At 50.5% G+C, this 18,114-nt stretch overlaps 2 protein-coding genes across 2 annotated transcripts; one reads left to right on the forward strand and one right to left on the reverse strand.

The window, feature by feature from the left end:
* Positions 1–9,864: 9,864 nt before the first annotated feature.
* LOC121111144 lies at positions 9,865–10,996 on the forward strand (the record flags this gene model as incomplete). Its single annotated transcript, XM_040702833.1, has 3 exons — positions 9,865–10,192; positions 10,292–10,553; positions 10,888–10,996. Coding segments are annotated over 3 exons (699 nt in total), but the record flags the coding sequence as incomplete, so codon positions are not given.
* A 1,167-nt stretch (positions 10,997–12,163) lies between these two features.
* Positions 12,164–17,894, reverse strand: LOC121111139. Its single transcript, XM_040702591.2, has one exon. It carries the CDS (start codon positions 14,314–14,316, stop codon positions 12,937–12,939), a length of 1,380 nt encoding a protein of 459 aa, XP_040558525.1. The 5' UTR covers positions 14,317–17,894; the 3' UTR covers positions 12,164–12,936.
* Between the last annotated feature and the right edge of the window lie 220 nt (positions 17,895–18,114).

The following is an 18,114-nucleotide window of genomic DNA, read 5'->3' on the forward strand; positions in this document are numbered from 1 at the left end:
GATTTTTGGGTTAAATGTTTTGGGTTTTGTTTTTGTTTGTTTTGGTAGAGAAAATGCATGATTTGGGGGTTAAATGGAGTATTTTTGAAGAGAAAATGCGTGATTTTGGGGTGAAATGGGGGATTTTTGTAGAGAAGATGTGTGATTTTTGGGTTAAATCACTGATTCTTGAAGAGGAAATGCACGATTTCTGCTTTAAATGTGAGATTTGGCAGAGAAAAGCTTGATTTTCGGGTAAAACAGTATTTTTTGTAGAGGACATTTGTGATTTTCAGGATTAAATGGGTATTTTCAAAGAGGAAATCCATGACTTTTGTTTAAATGGGGCATTCTTGATGGGAAAATGTGTGATTACATGGTTAAGGGGGGGATTTTTGAAGAGAATATGCTTCATTTTGGTTTAAATTGGGGGTTTTCGAAGCCAAAATGTGTGATTTTCAGGGTTAAACGCGGGGGTTTTGAAGAGAAACTGTGATTTTTGGTGAAAAGGGGGATTTTTGTGGTGAAAATGCGGGATTTTTTTGCATTAAATGTTTTTTGTTTGTTTGTTTTGGTAGAGAAAATGCATGATTTGGGGGTTAAATGGAGTATTTTTGAAGAGAAAATGCGTGATTTGGGGGTGAAATGGGGGATTTTTGTAGAGAAGATGTGTGATTTTCGGTTTAAATCAGGTATTCTCCTAAGGAATATCCGTGATTTTGGGGTTTAATGTTTTTTTTTTTTTTTTTTTTTTTTTTTTGCAGAAAAAATACATTATTTTTGTGTTGAATCACCGATTCTTGAAGAGAAAATGCATGATTTCTGCTTTAAATGTGAGATTTTGGCTGAGAAAAAGTGTGATCTTCGTGTTAAATAGCGTATATTTTGTAAAGAAAATGCCTGATTTTCAGGGTTAAATGGGGATTTTCAAAATAAAAATTTTTCTGTGAAATGGCGGGTTTTTCAAGAGAAAATATGTGGTTTTCATTTAAATGGGCTGATTTCCCAAGAGAAAATGCGTGGGTTGTAGTTAAATGGGTTATTTTCGATGAAAAAAATGCATGATCTTCATGCTGGATTTTTTCGGCCTGACCCTACCCGCAGGGAGGTGTGCTGCCTCCCTGGGGCCCGGGTCAGGGATATTTCCAGGAAACTTCCTGGTCTGATTCACCCCTCCGATTACTATTCGTTATTGATAGTTCAGGCTGGCAGCGATGAGATTGCTGGCAGAAGTCTGATGGTTATAAAAAATGATTTTAGTGGGCTGGGGAGGATAGTTGACAATGCAGGTATACAAGTAGTAATTGCAGGTATTCCTACAGTGGCAGGGAAAGACAATGCAATAACCAGGAAAGCCCATTGCATAAACACATGGCTGAGAGGCTGGTGCAAGTGCAAGAATCTCAGGTTCTTTGATCATGGGGCGGTCTACTCGACACCTGGCCTGAGGTCTGCAGATGGGTATCACCTGTCTCAAAGGGGGAAACGGATCCTTGCCCAGGAGCTGGCAGGACTAGTAGAGAGGTCTTTAAACTAGACATGAGGGGAGAAGGGGGTAATACCAGGCCTGCTAGAGGTGAGCCTGGGGGAGCGATAATAGGATTAGGGGTGAGGAGAGAGGCCCAGCTAAAGTGTGTCTATACCAATGCACGCAACATGGGCAACAAACAAGAAGAGTTAGAAGCCATTGTGCAGCAGGCAAACTATGACCTAGTTGCTATTACAGAAACGTGGTGGGACCACTCCCATGATTGGAGTGCTGCAATGGATGGCTACAAACTCTTCAAGAAGGATAGGCAGGGAAGAAGGGGTGGTGGAGTGGCTCTCTATGTTAAAGAGTGCATTGAGGTTACTGAACTTATGACTGGGGAAAATAAGGTTGAATCCTTATGGGTTAAGATCAGGGGAAGAGCCGACAAGGCAGACATCCTGGTCAGTGTCTGTTATAGACCACCAAACCAGGATGAAGAGACAGATGAGTTGTTCTATGAGCAGCTGGCGGAAGCTGCGCGATCTCCAGCCCTTGTCCTCATGGGGGACTTCAACTTTCCTGACATATGCTGGGAATACAATTTAGCACAGAAGAAGCAGTCTAGGAGGTTTCTGGAATGTATGGAGGACAACTTCTTGATGCAGCTGGTAAGAGAACCTACGAGAGGAACTGCCCCGTTAGACCTGCTGTTCACAGAGAAGGTCTGGTGGGAGATGTAGAGGTTGGGGGCTGTCTTGGGCAGAGTGACCACGACATGGTAGAGTTCTCGATTCTTGGTGGAGGCAGGAGGGGGAACAGCAAAACTGCTACCTTGGACTTCCGGAGGGCAGACTTTGAATTGTTCAGGAGACTAGTAGGGAGAGTCCCCTGGGGTTCAGTCTTAGAGAGTAAAGGGGTACAAATGGCTGGTTGCTCTTTAAGAAGGAAGTCTTAAAGGCGCAGGAGCAGGCTGTCCCCCTAAGCCGCAAAATGAGCCGGCGCGGAAGAAGACCGGCGTGGATGAATAGGGAACTATTCTTGAGGCGCCAGGAGAAAAAGAGAATCTACCTCCTCTGGAAGAACAGACGGGCAACCCAGAAAGAATACAAAGAAGTTGTTAAGATGTGCAGGGAGAAAATCAGAAAGGCTAAAGCCCAGCTTGAACTCAAGCTGGCTGCTGGGGTAAAAGGGAACAAGAAACTCTTTTACAAGTATATCAACAGCAAGAGGAGGACCAGGGAGAATCTCCATTCTCTACTGGATGAGGCTGGCAATGTAACCACTGAGGATAAGGAAAAGGCAGGTGTTCTGAATGCCTTCTTTACATCTGTCTTTAAAAGACAGACCGGTTATCCTCAGGTTTCTCTACTCCCTGACCTGGCAGCCTTGGCTGGGGAGCAGACTAACCCCCCCACAATTCAGGAGGAAACAGTCAGAGACCTATTACTCCAACTGGACTGCCACAAGTCCATGGGACCGGATGAGATTCACCCGAGAGTGCTAAGGGAACTGGCGGAGGTGATAGCCGAGCCGCTTTCCATCATCTATCAGCACTCCTTGTTGACGGGTGAGGTCCCAGAAGACTGGAGGCTTGCCAATGTGACTCCCATCTACAAGAAGGGCTGCAGGGAGGATCCAGGGAACTACAGGCTTGTTAGCCTGACCTCGGTGCCGGGGAAGATTATGGAGCAGATTGTCTTGAGGGAGATCACACGGCACGTGCAGGACAACCGGGGGATCAGACTTAGCCAGCATGGGTTCACGAAGGGCAGGTCCTGCTTGACCAACCTGATCTCCTTCTATGATCCAGTGACCCGTCTGGTGGATGAGGGAAAGGCTGTTGATGTGGTCTACCTAGACTTCAGCAAAGCCTTTGACACTGTCTCCCACAGTATTCTCCTCCAGAAGATGGCAAATCGTGGCTTGGACAGATACATTCTTCACTGGGTAAGGAACTGGCTGGAGGGCCAGGCTCAGAGAGCGGTAGTGAACGGAGTTAAATCCAGCTGGCGACCGGTCATGAGTGGTGTTCCCCAGGGGTCGGTGCTGGGGCCTGTCCTCTTTAATATCTTTATTGATGACCTGGATGAGGGTATTGAGTGCACCCTCAGTAAGTTTGCAGATAACACTAAGCTAGCTGGAAGTGTTGATCTGCCTGAGGGTAGCGAGGCCTTACAGAGGGATCTGGATAGGTTGGATAGCTGGGCTGAAGCCAATGGGCTGGGATTCAACAAGACCAAATGCCGGGTCCTGCACTTTGGCCGCAATAATCCCAGGCAACGCTACAGGCTTGGGGCAGAGTGGCTGGAAGACTGTGTAGAGGAAATGGACCTGGGGGGTGTTGATTGACGCTAGACTGAACATGAGCACTGGTGAGGCCGCACCTCGAGTACTGTGTCCAGTTTTGGGCCCCTCACTGTAAGAAAGACATCGAGGCCCTGGAGCATGTCCAGAGGAGGGCAACAAAGCTGGTGAAAGGTCTGGAGCACAGACCTTATGAAGAGCGGCTGAAGGAGCTGGGGTTGTTCAGTCTAGAGAAGAGGAGGCTCAGGGGAGACCTTATTGCTCTCTATAACTACCTGAAGGGAGGATGTGGTGAGCTGGGGGTCAGTCTCTTCTCCCGGGTGACTAGTGATAGGACGAGAGGGAATGGCTTCAAGCTGCGTCAGGGAAGATTCAGGCTGGACGTTAGGAAATACTACTTCTCTGAAAGGGTGGTCAGGCACTGGAATGGGCTGTCCAGAGAGGTAGTGGAGTCACCGAGCCTGGTGGTATTTAAAGAGCGTTTGGATGTTGTGTTAAGGGACATGGTTTAGCAAGAACCATTGATGAAGGGCGGATGGTTGGACTGGATGATCCTGTGGGTCGTTTGCAACCTTAGTGATTCTATGATTCTGTGATTCATGATAAATGGGGTATTTTCGCAGAGAAAATGGGTGATTTTGAGGTTAACAGGGCTATTTTTGTAGAGAAAATGCGTGACTTTTGGTTTAAGTCAGGGATTCTCAAAGAGAAAATCTGTGATTTTTGTTTATACGGAATATTCTTGAAGGGAAAATGCCTGATTTTTGCATTAAAGGGGGGATTTTTGGTAAAGAAAATGCGTTATTTTTGTGTTAAATGGGGGATTTTCCAAGAGAAAATGCACGATTTTCAGGTTAAATGGGGGATTTTCAAAGAGAAACTGTGATTTTTTTTAAAAAAGGGGGATTTTTGTGGTGAAAATGCGGGATTTTTGGGTTAAATGTTTTGGGTTTTGTTTGTTATGGTAGAGAAAATGCATGATTTGGGGGTTAAATGGAGTATTTTTGAAGAGAAAATGCGTGATTTGGGGGTGAAATGGGGGATTTTTGTAGAGAAGATGTGTGATTTTCGGTTTAAATCAGGTATTCTCCTAAGGAATATCCGTGATTTTGGGGTTTAATGGTTTTTTTTTTTGTTTTTTTTTTTTTTTTTTGCAGAAAAAATACATACTTTTTGTGTTGAATCACCGATTCTTGAAGAGAAAATGCATGATTTCTGCTTTAAATGTGAGATTTTGGCTGAGAAAAAGTGTGATCTTCGTGTTAAATAGCGTATATTTTGTAAAGAAAATGCCTGATTTTCAGGGTTAAATGGGGATTTTCAAAATAAAAATTTTTCTGTGAAATGGCGGGTTTTTCAAGAGAAAATACGTGGTTTTCATTTAAATGGGCTGATTTCCCAAGAGAAAATGTGTGGGTTGTGGTTAAATGGGTTATTTTTGATGAAAAAAATGCATGATTTACATGATAAATATAGTATTTTCGAAGAGAAAATGGGTGATTTTGGGGTTAACAGCGCTATTTTTGTAGAGAAAATGCGTGACTTTTGGTTTAAGTCAGGGATTCTCAAAGAGAAAATCCGTGATTTTTGTTTATACGGAATATTCTTGAAGGGAAAATGAGTGATTTTCAGGTTAAAGAGGGGATTTTTGGTAAAGAAAATGCGTTATTTTTGTGTTAAATGAGGGATTTTCCAAGAGAAAATGCACGATTTTCAGGTTAAATGGGGGATTTTCAAAGAGAAACTGTGATTTTTGTTTAAAAGGGGGATTTTTGTGGTGAAAATGCGGGATTTTTGGGTTAAATGTTTTGGGTTTTGTTTTTTGTTTGTTTTGGTAGAGAAAATGCATGATTTGGGGGTTAAATGGAGTATTTTTGAAGAGAAAATGCGTGATTTTGGGGTGAAATGGGGGATTTTTGTAGAGAAGATGTGTGATTTTTGGGTTAAATCACCGATTCTTGAAGAGGAAATGCATGATTTCTGCTTTAAATGTGAGATTTGGCAGAGAAAAGCTTGATTTTCGGGTAAAACAGTATTTTTTGTAGAGGACATTTGTGATTTTCAGGATTAAATGGGTATTTTCAAAGAGGAAATCCATGACTTTTGTTTAAATGGGGCATTCTTGATGGGAAAATGTGTGATTACATGGTTAAGGGGGGGATTTTTGAAGAGAATATGCTTCATTTTGGTTTAAATTGGGGGTTTTCGAAGCCAAAATGTGTGATTTTCAGGGTTAAACGCGGGGGTTTTGAAGAGAAACTGTGATTTTTGGTGAAAAGGGGGATTTTTGTGGTGAAAATGCGGGATTTTTTTGCATTAAATGTTTTTTGTTTGTTTGTTTTGGTAGAGAAAATGCATGATTTGGGGGTTAAATGGAGTATTTTTGAAGAGAAAATGCGTGATTTGGGGGTGAAATGGGGGATTTTTGTAGAGAAGATGTGTGATTTTCGGTTTAAATCAGGTATTCTCCTAAGGAATATCCGTGATTTTGGGGTTTAATGGTTTTTTTTGTTTGTTTGTTTTTTTTTGCAGAAAAAATACATACTTTTTGTGTTGAATCACCGATTCTTGAAGAGAAAATGCATGATTTCTGCTTTAAATGTGAGATTTTGGCTGAGAAAAAGTGTGATCTTCGTGTTAAATAGCGTATATTTTGTAAAGAAAATGCCTGATTTTCAGGGTTAAATGGGAATTTTCAAAATAAAAATTTTTCTGTGAAATGGCGGGTTTTTCAAGAGAAAATACGTGGTTTTCATTTAAATGGGCTGATTTCCCAAGAGAAAATGCGTGGGTTGTGGTTAAATGGGTTATTTTTGATGAAAAAAATGCATGATTTACATGATAAATATAGTATTTTCGAAGAGAAAATGGGTGATTTTGGGGTTAAAATGCCATGTTTTTATTTGCCTTGCCTTGCCTTGCCTTGCCTTGCCTTACCTTGTCTTGCCTTGCCTGGCCTTGCCTTGCATTGCCTTGGCTGGCCTTGCCTGGTCTTACCGTGCCCATCCTTACATGCCATTTCCTTGCCTGTCCATGCCTGGCATTGCCTGGCCTGGCCTTGCCTTGCCTTATCTTGCCTGGCCTGGCCTTGTCTAGCCTGGCCTTGCCTTGCCTAGCCTGGCCTTGCCTTGCCTTGCCTTATCTTGCCTGGCCTGGCCTTGTCCAGCCTGGCCTGGCCTTGCCTTGCCCTGACTGGCCTGGCCTTTTTTTGACTTGCCTGGCCTTGCCTTGCCCTGCTTTGCCTAGCCTTGTCTTGCCTTGCCTAGCCTTGCCTGGCCTGGCTACGCTTTGCCTGGTCTGACCTAGCCTTGCCTGTCCTAGCCTTGCCTTGTTTTGCTCTGCCTTGCCTTTCCTGGCCTTGCATTGCATTGCCTTGCCTTGCATGGCCTGGCTTTCCCTTGCCTGTCCTTGCTTTGCCTGTCCTGGTCTTACCGTGCCTTATCTTGCCTGGCCTGTCTAGCCTGGCCTTGCCTTTCCTTGGCTTTACCTAGCCTGATCTTGCCTTGCCTTATCTTACTTGTCTTGGCCTTTTCTATCCTGGCCTTGCCTTGTCTTGCTCTGACTGGCCTGTTCTTACCTTTACTTGACTGGCCTTGCCTTGCCTTGCCTGGCCTTGCCTTGCCTTGCCTTTCCTTGCCTGTCCTTGCCTGGCCTATCCTTGCTTTGCCTTGCCTTGCTTTGCCTTCCCTGCCCTTTCATTGCCTTGCCTTCCCTTGTCTGGCATTGCCTGGCCTTGCCTTGCCTTGTTTTCCCTTGCCTGGACTGGCCTTGCCTGGCTTGGCCTTGCCTTGCCTTATCTTTCCTGGCCTGGCCTTGTCTAGCCTGGCTTTTTCTTCTCTTGCCTGGCAGTGCCTTGCCTGGCCTGGCCAATCTTTGCCTTGCCTGGACTAGACTGGCCTTGCCTGGCCTGGCCCTGCCTTGCCTTGCCTTGCCTTGCCTTGGCTTTCCTTGCCTGGCCTTCCCTGTCCTTGCATTGCCAAGCATGCCCTTGCCTTGCTTTGCCTGGCCTTGCCTGGCCTGGCCTTGCTTTGCCTTGCTAAGCATTGTCTTGCATTGACTTCCAAGGCCTTGCCTGGCCTGGTGTGGCCTTGCCTTTCCTTGCCTTGCCTGACCTTGCTTTGCCTTGCCTTGCCTTGCCTTCCGTCGCCTTTCATTGCCTTGCCTTGCCTTGCCTGGCATTGCCTGGCCTTGCCTTCCCTTGCATTTCCTTGCCTTGCCTGGCCTTACCATGCCTTTCCTGGCCAGCCTTTTCTTTCCTTGCCTTGCCTTGCTAGTTCTTGGCTTGCCTTGGCTAGCCTTGCCTTGCCTGTCCTTGCCCAGCCTTGCCTTGCCTTGCCTTGCCTTGTCTTGCCTACCTTGACTTCCCTGGCCTTGTCTTGCCTTGCTTTGCATTGCTTTGCCTTGCCATGCCTGGCCTTGCATATCCTTGCCTTGCCTTGCCTTGCCTTGCCTTGTCTTGCCTAGCCTGGCCTGGCCTTACCTGGCCTTGGTTTGTCTGGCCCTGCTTTGCCTGGCCTTGCCTTGCCTTGCCTGACCTTGCCTGGCCATGCCCTGCCTGGTCTTGCCTAGACTGGCCTTGCCCTGCTTGGCCTTGCCTGGCCTTGTCTTGTTTTGCCATGCCTTGCCTTGCCTTGCCTGGCCTTGCGTATCCTTGCCTTGCCTTGCCTTGCCTGGCCTGGCCTGACCTTCCTTTTCTGTTCTGGCCTGGCCTTGCCTGGGCTGGTCTGCGTTGGGCTGGCATGGCTTTGCCTTGGCTGGCCTATCATGGCCTTGCCTGGCCTTGCCTGGCCTTGCCTTTCCTGGCCTTGCCTCGCCTTTCCTTGCCTGGCCTTGCCTTGCATTATTTTGCCTTGCGCTGCCTTGCCTTGGCTTGCTTAGCCATGCTTTGCCTTGGCTGGCCTATCATGGCCTTGCCTAGTCTGGCCTTGCCTTGCCTTGCTTGGACTGGCCTTGCTTTGCCTTGCCTTGCCTGGCCTTGAGTTGCCTGGCCTTGCCACACTTGGTCTTGCAGGGCCCTGCCTGGCCTGGCCTTGCCTTGCCTTGCCCTGACTTGCCTCCCCAATCCTTGATTTGCCTGGCCTAGAATTGCCTTGCCTTGCCTTGCCTTGCCTGGCATTGCCTTTCCTTGCCTGGCCTGGCCTGCCCTTGCCTTGACTGGCCTTGCCTGGCATGGTCTTGCCTGGCCTGGCCTAGACTGGCCTGACCTTGCCTGGCCTTGCCCTGCCTGGCTTTGCCTAGACTGGTCTTCCCTTACCATGCCTTAACTTGCCTTGTCTTGTTTGGCCTTGCCTGGCCTGGCCTTGCCTTTCCTTGCCTGGCCTTGTATTGCCTTGCCTGGCCTGGCCTTGCCTTTCCTGGACTTGCCTGGGTTTCCTTGCCTGGCCTTGCCTTGCATTATTTTGCCTTGTCCTGCCTTGCCTTGCCTGGCCTTGTATTGCCTTGCCTGGCCTGGCCTTGCCTTTCCTTGCCTGGCCTTGTATTGCCTTGCCTGGCCTGGCCTTGCCTTTCCTGGACTTGCCTGGGTTTCCTTGCCTGGCCTTGCCTTGCATTATTTTGCCTTGTCCTGCCTTGCCTTGCCTTGCCTTGCCTAGCCATGCCTTGCCTTGGCTGGCCTATCATGGCCTTGCCTGGCCTGGCCTGGCCTTGCTTTGCCTGGCCTTGCCTTGCCTTGCCTGGACTGGCATACTTTGCCTTGCCTTGCCTTGCCTGGCCTTGCGTTGCCTGGCCTTGCCACACTTGGCCTTGCAGGGCCATGCCTGGCCTGGCCTGGCCTGGCCTTGCCTTGCCCTGACATGCCACGCCTTTCCTTGACTTGCCTGGCCGTGCCTTGCCTTACTTAGCCTTGCCTTGCACTGACTTCCGAGGCCTTGCCTTGCCTGCCCTGGTGTGGCCTTGCCTTGCCTTATCTCACCTGACCTTGCTTTGCCTTGCCTCTGTCTGGCCTGGGGTACCAGGTGTTTGGGGACAGGCAGTACAGCTCCCCACTAGGGGGCTGCCCCCAACTGTGGGGCTGCACTTGCCAGTGCTGCAGCTGCTACCTGGGGGGCTGCACCCAGTTATGGCTCCCCCCACTGCCCCTGCTCACTGCTGGGGACATCCCCTGCTGGCAGAGGTGGCGGGGGTCGTTGGCACCCAGTGGGTGTGGGAAAGAAAGCTGGCATTGCCCCACCGGGGATTTTCTTCCTTTTCCAGAAGTGACATCCAAGACAGGCATCCTGTACGACACCGCAGACATTGATGACCTGCTCACGTGGATCAACAACGGTGAGTCTCTCTCTGAGGGGCAGCAGAGCTGGTGGGGGGGTGTCTGCACTGCGTGGGCGTGGGAAAGCTGGCATTGCCCCGCTGGGGATTTTCTGCCTTTTCCAGAAGCGACACCCAGCACCGACAGACTTGACAACGACGTGGAAATTGACAATTTGCTCACCTGGATTGACGGTGAGACTGTGGTCTGCAGAGATGGCGGGTGGGTGCCTGCACCGAGCGGGTGTGGGAAGACTGCCATCATCGTTCTGGGGGATGTTCTTGCTTTTTCAGAAGCGGCGAGTGCTCTGGAGGTCCCCCAGCACAACCAGGACCTGCCCGGTGTCACAAGAGAGGGGACCAAAGACACTGCGAACAGCTGCCAAATGGAAGAGCTGATGCAATGCATCACTGCCACGGAGCCACTGAGCCCAGATGTCTCCAGCAGCCTCGACTCCTCTTCTTCCAGCACAGAGCACTCTGACTCCTCCAGGGCCAGCAGGGAGCTGAGCAAAGAGACACAACCTGAACCAGGGCTCCTCAGCAACTTGCTCTGGTGGCAGCCAGCATCCCCTGAGCTGCCCATGCCGACGCCCCTGGCTGCCCCTGCGCCTCCGTCGCCCCGCACCGCACATCTGATGGAAGAGGCGCAGCGGAGGCAGCCCCGGGTGGTTCTCACCCGCCTGGCACTGCCACCCGGATGCATCTCCTGCCGGGTGGCAGACAAGAACCACGGGGACAGCACCGAGCCAGCCAAGTGCCCAGCGCCCGCCTGCACCACCACAAAAGGCAAGAGCACCAGGCACGAGCAGCACACTGGCAGCGTCCCAGCCAGAAAGAGGAAGCTGCCGCGGGGCCAGGATGTTCCAGGCCACAAACACTGGCGCTAGGCGAAGCTGGCTGTGTCAGCACGGCGCGCAGCAGGAGGACTTGGTGCCCATCACAGCCCAACAGCCGCTCGAGAGGGAGCGTGCCAAGAAACCGGCCCACTTGGTGTAGCAGGAGACGTGGCCATAGCCGACAAACACGGCTCCCTGTAGCCCTGGGCTCCTCGCTGGCCCCCATGATGCCCAGAGAGCAGCGGCAGTGTTCTGGGGGCACCAGCACTGGCCCCAGCCTTCCCCCTCCAAATCTGGGCTGTCCACAAACAGCATCTTGGGCTGGGGCAATGTGGGACTCTGAAGCTGATGGACCGCAAAAGTGTTGGACTGTCAAAGCTTTGGGCTGGGAAATGTTGGCTGGGGGGTGGGAAATGGTTGGGGGGTGGGGATTACTGGGGTGGCAAATATTAGGGTGCGGAGTGGTTGTGGGCTGGGGAACTGTTGGTGTGGGGAATGGGTGGGGGGAGGGAATTTGGGGTGGGAATTCTTTGGGTGGGAACTGAGGGTGGGAATCCTTGGGGTGCTGGGATCTTTTTGGGGTTGGAAATGAAATGGCTGTACTGTGATATTGTTGGGGTGGGAATCCTTGGGGTGCAGGTATCTTTTTGGGGTTGGAAATGAAATGGCTGTACTGTGATATTGTTGGGGTGGGAATTTGGGGGGTGGGGAACTGCTGGGGTGAGAAATGGCTGCCGTGGGAGATGGTTGGCATCAAAAAGGATTGGACTTCGTGACTGCTGGCATTGGAGGTGTGGGGAGGGGGAGGGAATTTTGTGGGGTGGCAATTCTGGGTGGGAAATTGTACTCTGATCATGTTGCACTCCGAAATGGTTGGAATTTGGAGGAAGGAATTATTGGGGTGGGAATCTGGGGGGCTGGGAAGTGTTTTGCAGAGGGAGGGAACTATTGGTGGGAGGGAGCCGGGGCAGGGAGGGGGGGGGGAATGTGAGAAATTGATTGCGGAGTGGGAGCTGGGGGGTGGGAAATTGATTAGAGGGTGGGAATTTTAGGGGGTGGGATCAGAAACAATTGTCAGGGTGGGAAATGGTTGGGAATATCTATTGTCATTTATTTGCTGTTTTGTACGTTCAATTATTAAATGCTCGGCGTTCACTTTCCTACACCTCTGCCTGCAGTCGTTTGTGCAGCACCAAAGCCCCCCCAGGTCCCCGTGCCCACCTCTGGGGATGCTGTTGTGGTGGGGTGGCTGCAGCGAGCCAAGAGCTCCTCCAGTCTGAACATCTCCATCACCATCGCTGCTGTCAACGTCTCTGTTGCCTTGTTTTGTTCCTGGGGAAGGCGACGGTCACGTGCTGAGCAGTGGGTGTGTTGAACTGGGGGCACTGGGCACTACTGGGGGCACTGGGAAGTCCACTGGGGGGCACTGGGAGGCTACTGAGGGCCGCATACAGCACTGGGGTGGCTCCAGGCAGCACTGGGGGGCACTGAGTTTGCACAAGGAGACTCTGGACAATACTGGGAGGCAACGGGAGCTTAGTGGGGAACTGCAAAGAGCAGCAGGGGGCACTGGAGAGCTTTGGACAGCACTTGCAGGGTGGGAGGAGGTTCCCACAGTACCCGGGCGGCACCTTTTAACCTCATTAATTTGCTGTTCTCCAACATCTCACCCACGGCATTAAGCAATCTGTTTCTTCCATGGGGGAGGCTTTCTCCCTGGGGCTGACCCCCCCCCAGCGCCGCTTGGCTCTGCCCTGGGCACTGTGCTCCACGCATTCCCACCCTGATGCTGTCACTCAGTGACACATTTGTCACCGACAGACTCCCCGTGGGTCCCGAGGTGGGCTGGGGGGTGTCCTGTGAAAGCAACCCCAGTGACAGCCCCCAGCCCTAGAAGGCACAGATCCTGGAAAACCACCGTTAATGCTGCCAAAATCAGCTTCATCTCATCACCCTGGGACTCCATCTGGGGGCTCTGTGGAAGCTTCCCCTGTTTCAAGCTGGTGCTACCCCGTGCTCGTTGACGATGCTTCATGCTCTGGCATACACGCCTGCAGAGGTTAAATCTGCTCTGCACCCTCACTTCAAGTCAGACCTTTTTCAAGCACACCTGCTGTTGCTAAGCAAGCACCTGCCTGCCTTTGCTTTGCAAGCACCTTTCTTTCCATGGCCTATGAAGAGTGGATACAGGTAAGAGAGAGGTGCTGAAGAGAGGATGAAATTAAGAGAGATGAGCAGGAACAGATTGGAGAGCTGGAGAGGAGGAAAAAGCATGCTGGTAAAACAAGAGTAGAAGAGAAGTAGGAAGGATGCAGGTAAGGAAGAAGTGCAGAAGATGAAAAGAGCAACAGAGGAAAGGATCTGATACAGGCAAGACAGCAGAAGAGGAGATGAGCAGAAGAGGAGAAGAGAGGATAAAGCTATGACAGATGCTGAGAAGGATAAGAGCAGAAGGAGAGAAGAACAGACACAGGGAAGAAACAAGAGCAGAAGAGGAGGAGAAGAAAAAGAGAATGAAGGTAAGAAAAACAAGCGGGTGGGAAGAAAAGCTGAAAAAAAGATGAGTGGATACAGATGAGACAGAAAAGCAGAAGCGGAGAGGAGCTTAAGAGCAGAAGAGAGAAAAGAGGTATGGCAGAAGTACAGGAGGTGGGAAGAGGGGAAAGATACAGGGAAAAAATGAACAGCAGAAGAGTACAGATGCAGAAGATGAGATGATACAGGGAGCAAAGAAGAGCAGAAAAGGAGAGCGGTCAGAAGAAAGAAGTGAGGATACAGGGGAAAAAACAGGAGAAGGGGAACAGATGCAGAAGATAGATAAGTGAGAATACAGGGAATAAAGAAGAGCAGAGAGGAAAGCAGAGGCAGAAGAAATAGGAGTGAGGATACAGAGAAGAAAGAACAGGAGAAAAGGAGTGCAGATGCCGAAGAAAGAGGACTGAGGAGACACAGAAGAAAGAACAGTGGAAGAGGAGTGCAGACGCAGATGAAGGAAAAGTGAGGATGCGGGGTAGAAAGAATGGCACAATAGGAGCCGTCATGGGGAGAATTAATAGCCAGCTGAAGAGGAGCAAGGACAGAGGGAAGATGACCCAGCAGAAGAGGAGAGGATAATACTAAGGGAGAAGAACCTAAGAGTAGATGAGTCGCCACATCAGTGGGAAGAGGTAAAGCAGAAACGGGGAAACAGGAGTGAGGAGGAGAAAAGGAAAAGAGGAGTAATGGGCAGGGGAGGACTGAGAGGAGGGAACAGCAGAGCACAGAAGTGCAGAAGAAGGAAGAAGAGAAATAATGGCGCAGAGAAAAGGGAGAGAAGAGTATGGAAAAGAAATGAAGTAGAGGAGAGGAAGACAGCAGAGAGGTGAAGTTAGAAAAGACAGAAGAGGCAAAGGAGGGAAGGGGCATCAGGGAAGGGATTCCAAAGGTAGAAAGGAAGAGAAATAAAGACGACAGGAGTTCAACAGTAGGAGAACAGGACATGTAAGAAATGGGAAGGCGTGTGGAGAGAGCAGAGAGAGAAGGTGAGAACAAATTAAGTCACTAAGAAGAAAAAGGAATGGGAATAATTTTTAATCTCTATTAAAGCTGGATTCTGTTCAGGACATGCAGTTGGTGCTGTTCTGCTTCTTTCTTTCCTTGTTTTTTGCATTGCTTGTATTCTTTTAGACAATTGAACAACTAAAAACATTCAGGAACATTTTCAGAGCTTTGTAATGTCTCCTTAATCTCAGCTGCACTGAAATACCTGACTGATGTCAAGTGAGGGTCACCTCCTTCAAGGCATCCTGCCTTGAAGGATCCACCTCTGTGTGTTTACCTTTTAAAAATTTACCTTTGTGAAGGAACAGAGATGATTCCATACTTGGCCAAGAATCCTCTTCTGCTATCCAGCACATCCATTTCCGAGCAGGACACCATCACTCCAATTGCTGCGTTGTCATCTCTTCCTACACCCTAAAATGCAAAACAGCCATGGACAGCTGACTACAAAGCCTTCAGAGCAGTCACTGACAGACACAAAGCTTGCAGATATCCACCACCAGTGACGTGCTGTGAGCTGATGTCTCTGGGCCCAGTGCACAGCAGCCTTTTCTTCAGTGCCCTAATGCCTCCTCACAGCAAACCTCTGCTGCCAAAGCATCCTTTGGCCAAGGAAACTGTGCCATAAAGCACAATGCTTTCTGATCTGACTGTATCCACAAAGCATAAAGACAGACCGTGCCTTCCTCCTAAGTACCACCACTTCTACACAGACTCCTCCACTTTCGTGCTTCTTTCTCGTTTGTGTTATCTGACTGCTGTTTGAACCCTGTGGATTTACAGTGGATGTGGATGTCAGATTGTAAACATTCTGTTACCATGCAAACATTCTTGTTTTTCTTATATAGGAAAAATGGCTAATTCCCTGCCTAACTGGGAGAAGTTACTTCTGCTGCTTGAGGCTAGGAAGACCATTCCATATTAAGCTTGTCGTAGTGTTTTCTAAACCATATGTACTGTAAGATGCAAGAAACATAAAGGAAATTTAACAGTTGTTGTTTTTTCTTTCAGCATTTGGAAGAGGCTGGGCTTGAGTTCCAAACTCTTGGAAGAGGCCTTAGGGGTTGTGGGAAGGCTGTGTAGGATCTGCACAGGAGAGGGTAACTTTTCCCAGGTTGGCTAGCAACCATAAGGAATGTTGCTGCTGTCCCAGTGCATCAGCTGCACTGCCTTGAACTTGATTTGCTATCTGATACCTTGGGATATAAACAAAGCCAAAACTGGAGGCCAAGCCCTACAGCACAGGAAAAAAAAAGGAACTCTAAGCTCTAACATGCCTATGACTCTTCTGAGTCAGGGAGAAGCCAGGGAGAACAAAACTGGCTGAGCAGTCAGGAACCCAACAGTAAAGCCCTATCTATGCTGCTCAGCTGTGGGTGTGAATGCAGTAACGCAGTGAAATAGCAATGACTCCCTGTCACACGGCCAATTGTAATAAAAAGGAGGTTATTCCAGCACAAAGGAAAGGCAGGTTTGGTGTCGAAAAGCACAACATATGACAAGGCAAAATGTGAGTACTTTCCATTTAGGGTGTTCCGTACCTGTTGTGGAGGAAGTCGTGGGGAAAGGAGGGGGAAATAGGCTCAAGAAAGCAGTAGGAATGCAGTTTAAAAGCATGTATCTGGTGCCCTCTTTTGGAAATGCTCCTCTTGAGAAGAGCAGCACAAATGCTCCGTGCTTTTGTGCGTCTCTGCAGTAGGGATTTTCCTTCTGGACTCACAGTACGTCTCATAATTATAGAAAATAGGAGTTCAGTTTAGTTTGCAATTTAACCAACTGTTTTCCATAAAACGGCCGTGCAATTTGTGAAAGGCGACAGGTGGGAGACTTTCACCCATTATTTTAGGGGGAGGAGAGGAGCTGCTGTGTTTGCGTGTTTGTTTTGCTTTGCTTTGCTTTAGGGAACTAAATTGAATGACAACGTTTAAGGCTCACTCTGTATTTTGTTATAGGATGGTGCCCTCTTAGGCTTAAACTACGATGGAATACTCTCCGACAATTCATATCTCTCTAACGCTGAAATACTATCTGGCACCATAATAGAAAGGCTATACGAATATGTCATCCCTGTGTCACGGGAATCATAAGCCCTGTGCATGTGCTACGTTTAGTACACCCTCCATCATTCTCACAGCTATACATGGGGCTCTGGGCAGCAGATGTTTCTGTTGTTGGGGGTCCTGCTGCCACCTCGAGGTACTGAGCCGAACTGCCACCTTCTGTGTGAAACGGGAGGAAAAACACAATTCTGAACCCGCGGCACCTCAAAGTGCCTCCAAGAGCCCCCAGCTACTGCCCTGAGCCCTCCGGTTCTCCCTGCTGCCCCTTAAAAACCTCAGGAGTGCCAGCAGCACCTCGTGCCTTAGGATGCCCGGTGGATGTCACAAGGATGCACTCAACTCCTGCATCGTGACCATTGGCAAAAATAGCCAATGACACTGACCCAATGTGGGGGCTCAGAGGTGTCATACAGGGAAACCTGCTGTGCTGCAGCGTGTGCCCAGTGCCTCTGGTCCTGCTGCTGGGCACCGCTGGGTGCAGCCCGGCTCCGTCCTCTCTGCACCTCCCTGCAGGGGCTGATGGCCGTGCCTGGGATCCCCCTGAGCCTCCTCTTCTGCAGGCCAAGCCGCCCCAGCTCTCCCAGAATCCCACCCCAACCATTTCCCACGCAGCGCTGAGGAGGGGAGGGGATGTGGGGGGGAAGGATGGGGCTGGTGGTTGCAGTCCTATGACGCTGCCATTGGTGCTGCCCCGTCCTTACCCAGAGGTGGGCACAGGGATGGGGGGGGGGAGTGGGAGGGTCTTTGGAGCTGCAGAAACAACTGCAGGCAGAAATGTAGAAAAACAAACGCTCAACATTTAATCATTTCACATAAAGAGCAATAAGCAGAGAAATGTCCATATTCCCAACCAGTTTCCATCCTAACAATCGCTCCCCCCTCACAGCTCCCCTCCTCAGGGCCAACACGAAGCGGCTCCGTGTCGGCTTCACGCAGCTCCGGGAGCTCCGCACGGGGACAGACCGGGATAAGGAAAACGGGAGTTGGGGACTCCACCTGCGGGGCAGGAGCTCAGCACGCGCTGCTGCCGATTTGAGCCAAGCAAGAACCGAAGGCGCCCGCCTGACTCTCTGCCAGGCTTGAACACGTCTCGACCCGCGGGATCAGTCCCTCTCTTTCGGGGCTGCTCGGCTCAGCCAGGAGCTGCTCCCGGAGGCCGGGCGGGTCCCGCTGCTTGTGGTCAGCCGCCGCTTCTCACAGCCCAGCAGTGCCCCACTGCAATGACGGAGGACGGCTCAGTTCCCTCTCCGGAGGACAGACTGGATTCTGATGGGGGACGGACGGGGCCGACGGCGGTGCCCCTGCGCCGCCTTCCCCTGACCGTCCGGCATCCCCGAGGCACGGGGCAGGTGGCGGCGGGGATGTGGGGTGGCGGAGCACCGCTTTCGCCGCACGGAACCCCGCAGCTCCACCATCGCGCCGGCGCCATCATGGCAGCTCCGGGTCCATGGCCGCCCCCCCTGCTCCGCGCTCCCATTGGTCGGTCCGCCGAGGGGGGCGGGCACTCCGCGCGGGGGCCTTTCCCTCCGTCGTCGCACCGTCGTTGCGTCATCACTGCGCGCATTCCGGATGGCCCCAGCCTGGCTGTCCGCGGCGCTGCCCGCCGCCATGCGCCTGCTCCGCTTCCACGGCCCCAGGGCGGCCAGGCCCCGGCTGGGGCTGGAGGAGGAGGGGGAGG

This window comes from Gallus gallus, chromosome 6 (assembly GCF_016699485.2).
Source record: "Gallus gallus isolate bGalGal1 chromosome 6, bGalGal1.mat.broiler.GRCg7b, whole genome shotgun sequence".
NCBI classification, from domain to species: Eukaryota; Metazoa; Chordata; class Aves; order Galliformes; family Phasianidae; genus Gallus; species Gallus gallus.

Excerpts from the sequence above, each read along its gene's own strand:
- LOC121111139 (XM_040702591.2), bottom strand. The coding sequence starts at position 14,316 with ATGTCCTGTTCTCCTACTGTTGAACTCCTGTCGTCTTTATTTCTCTTC.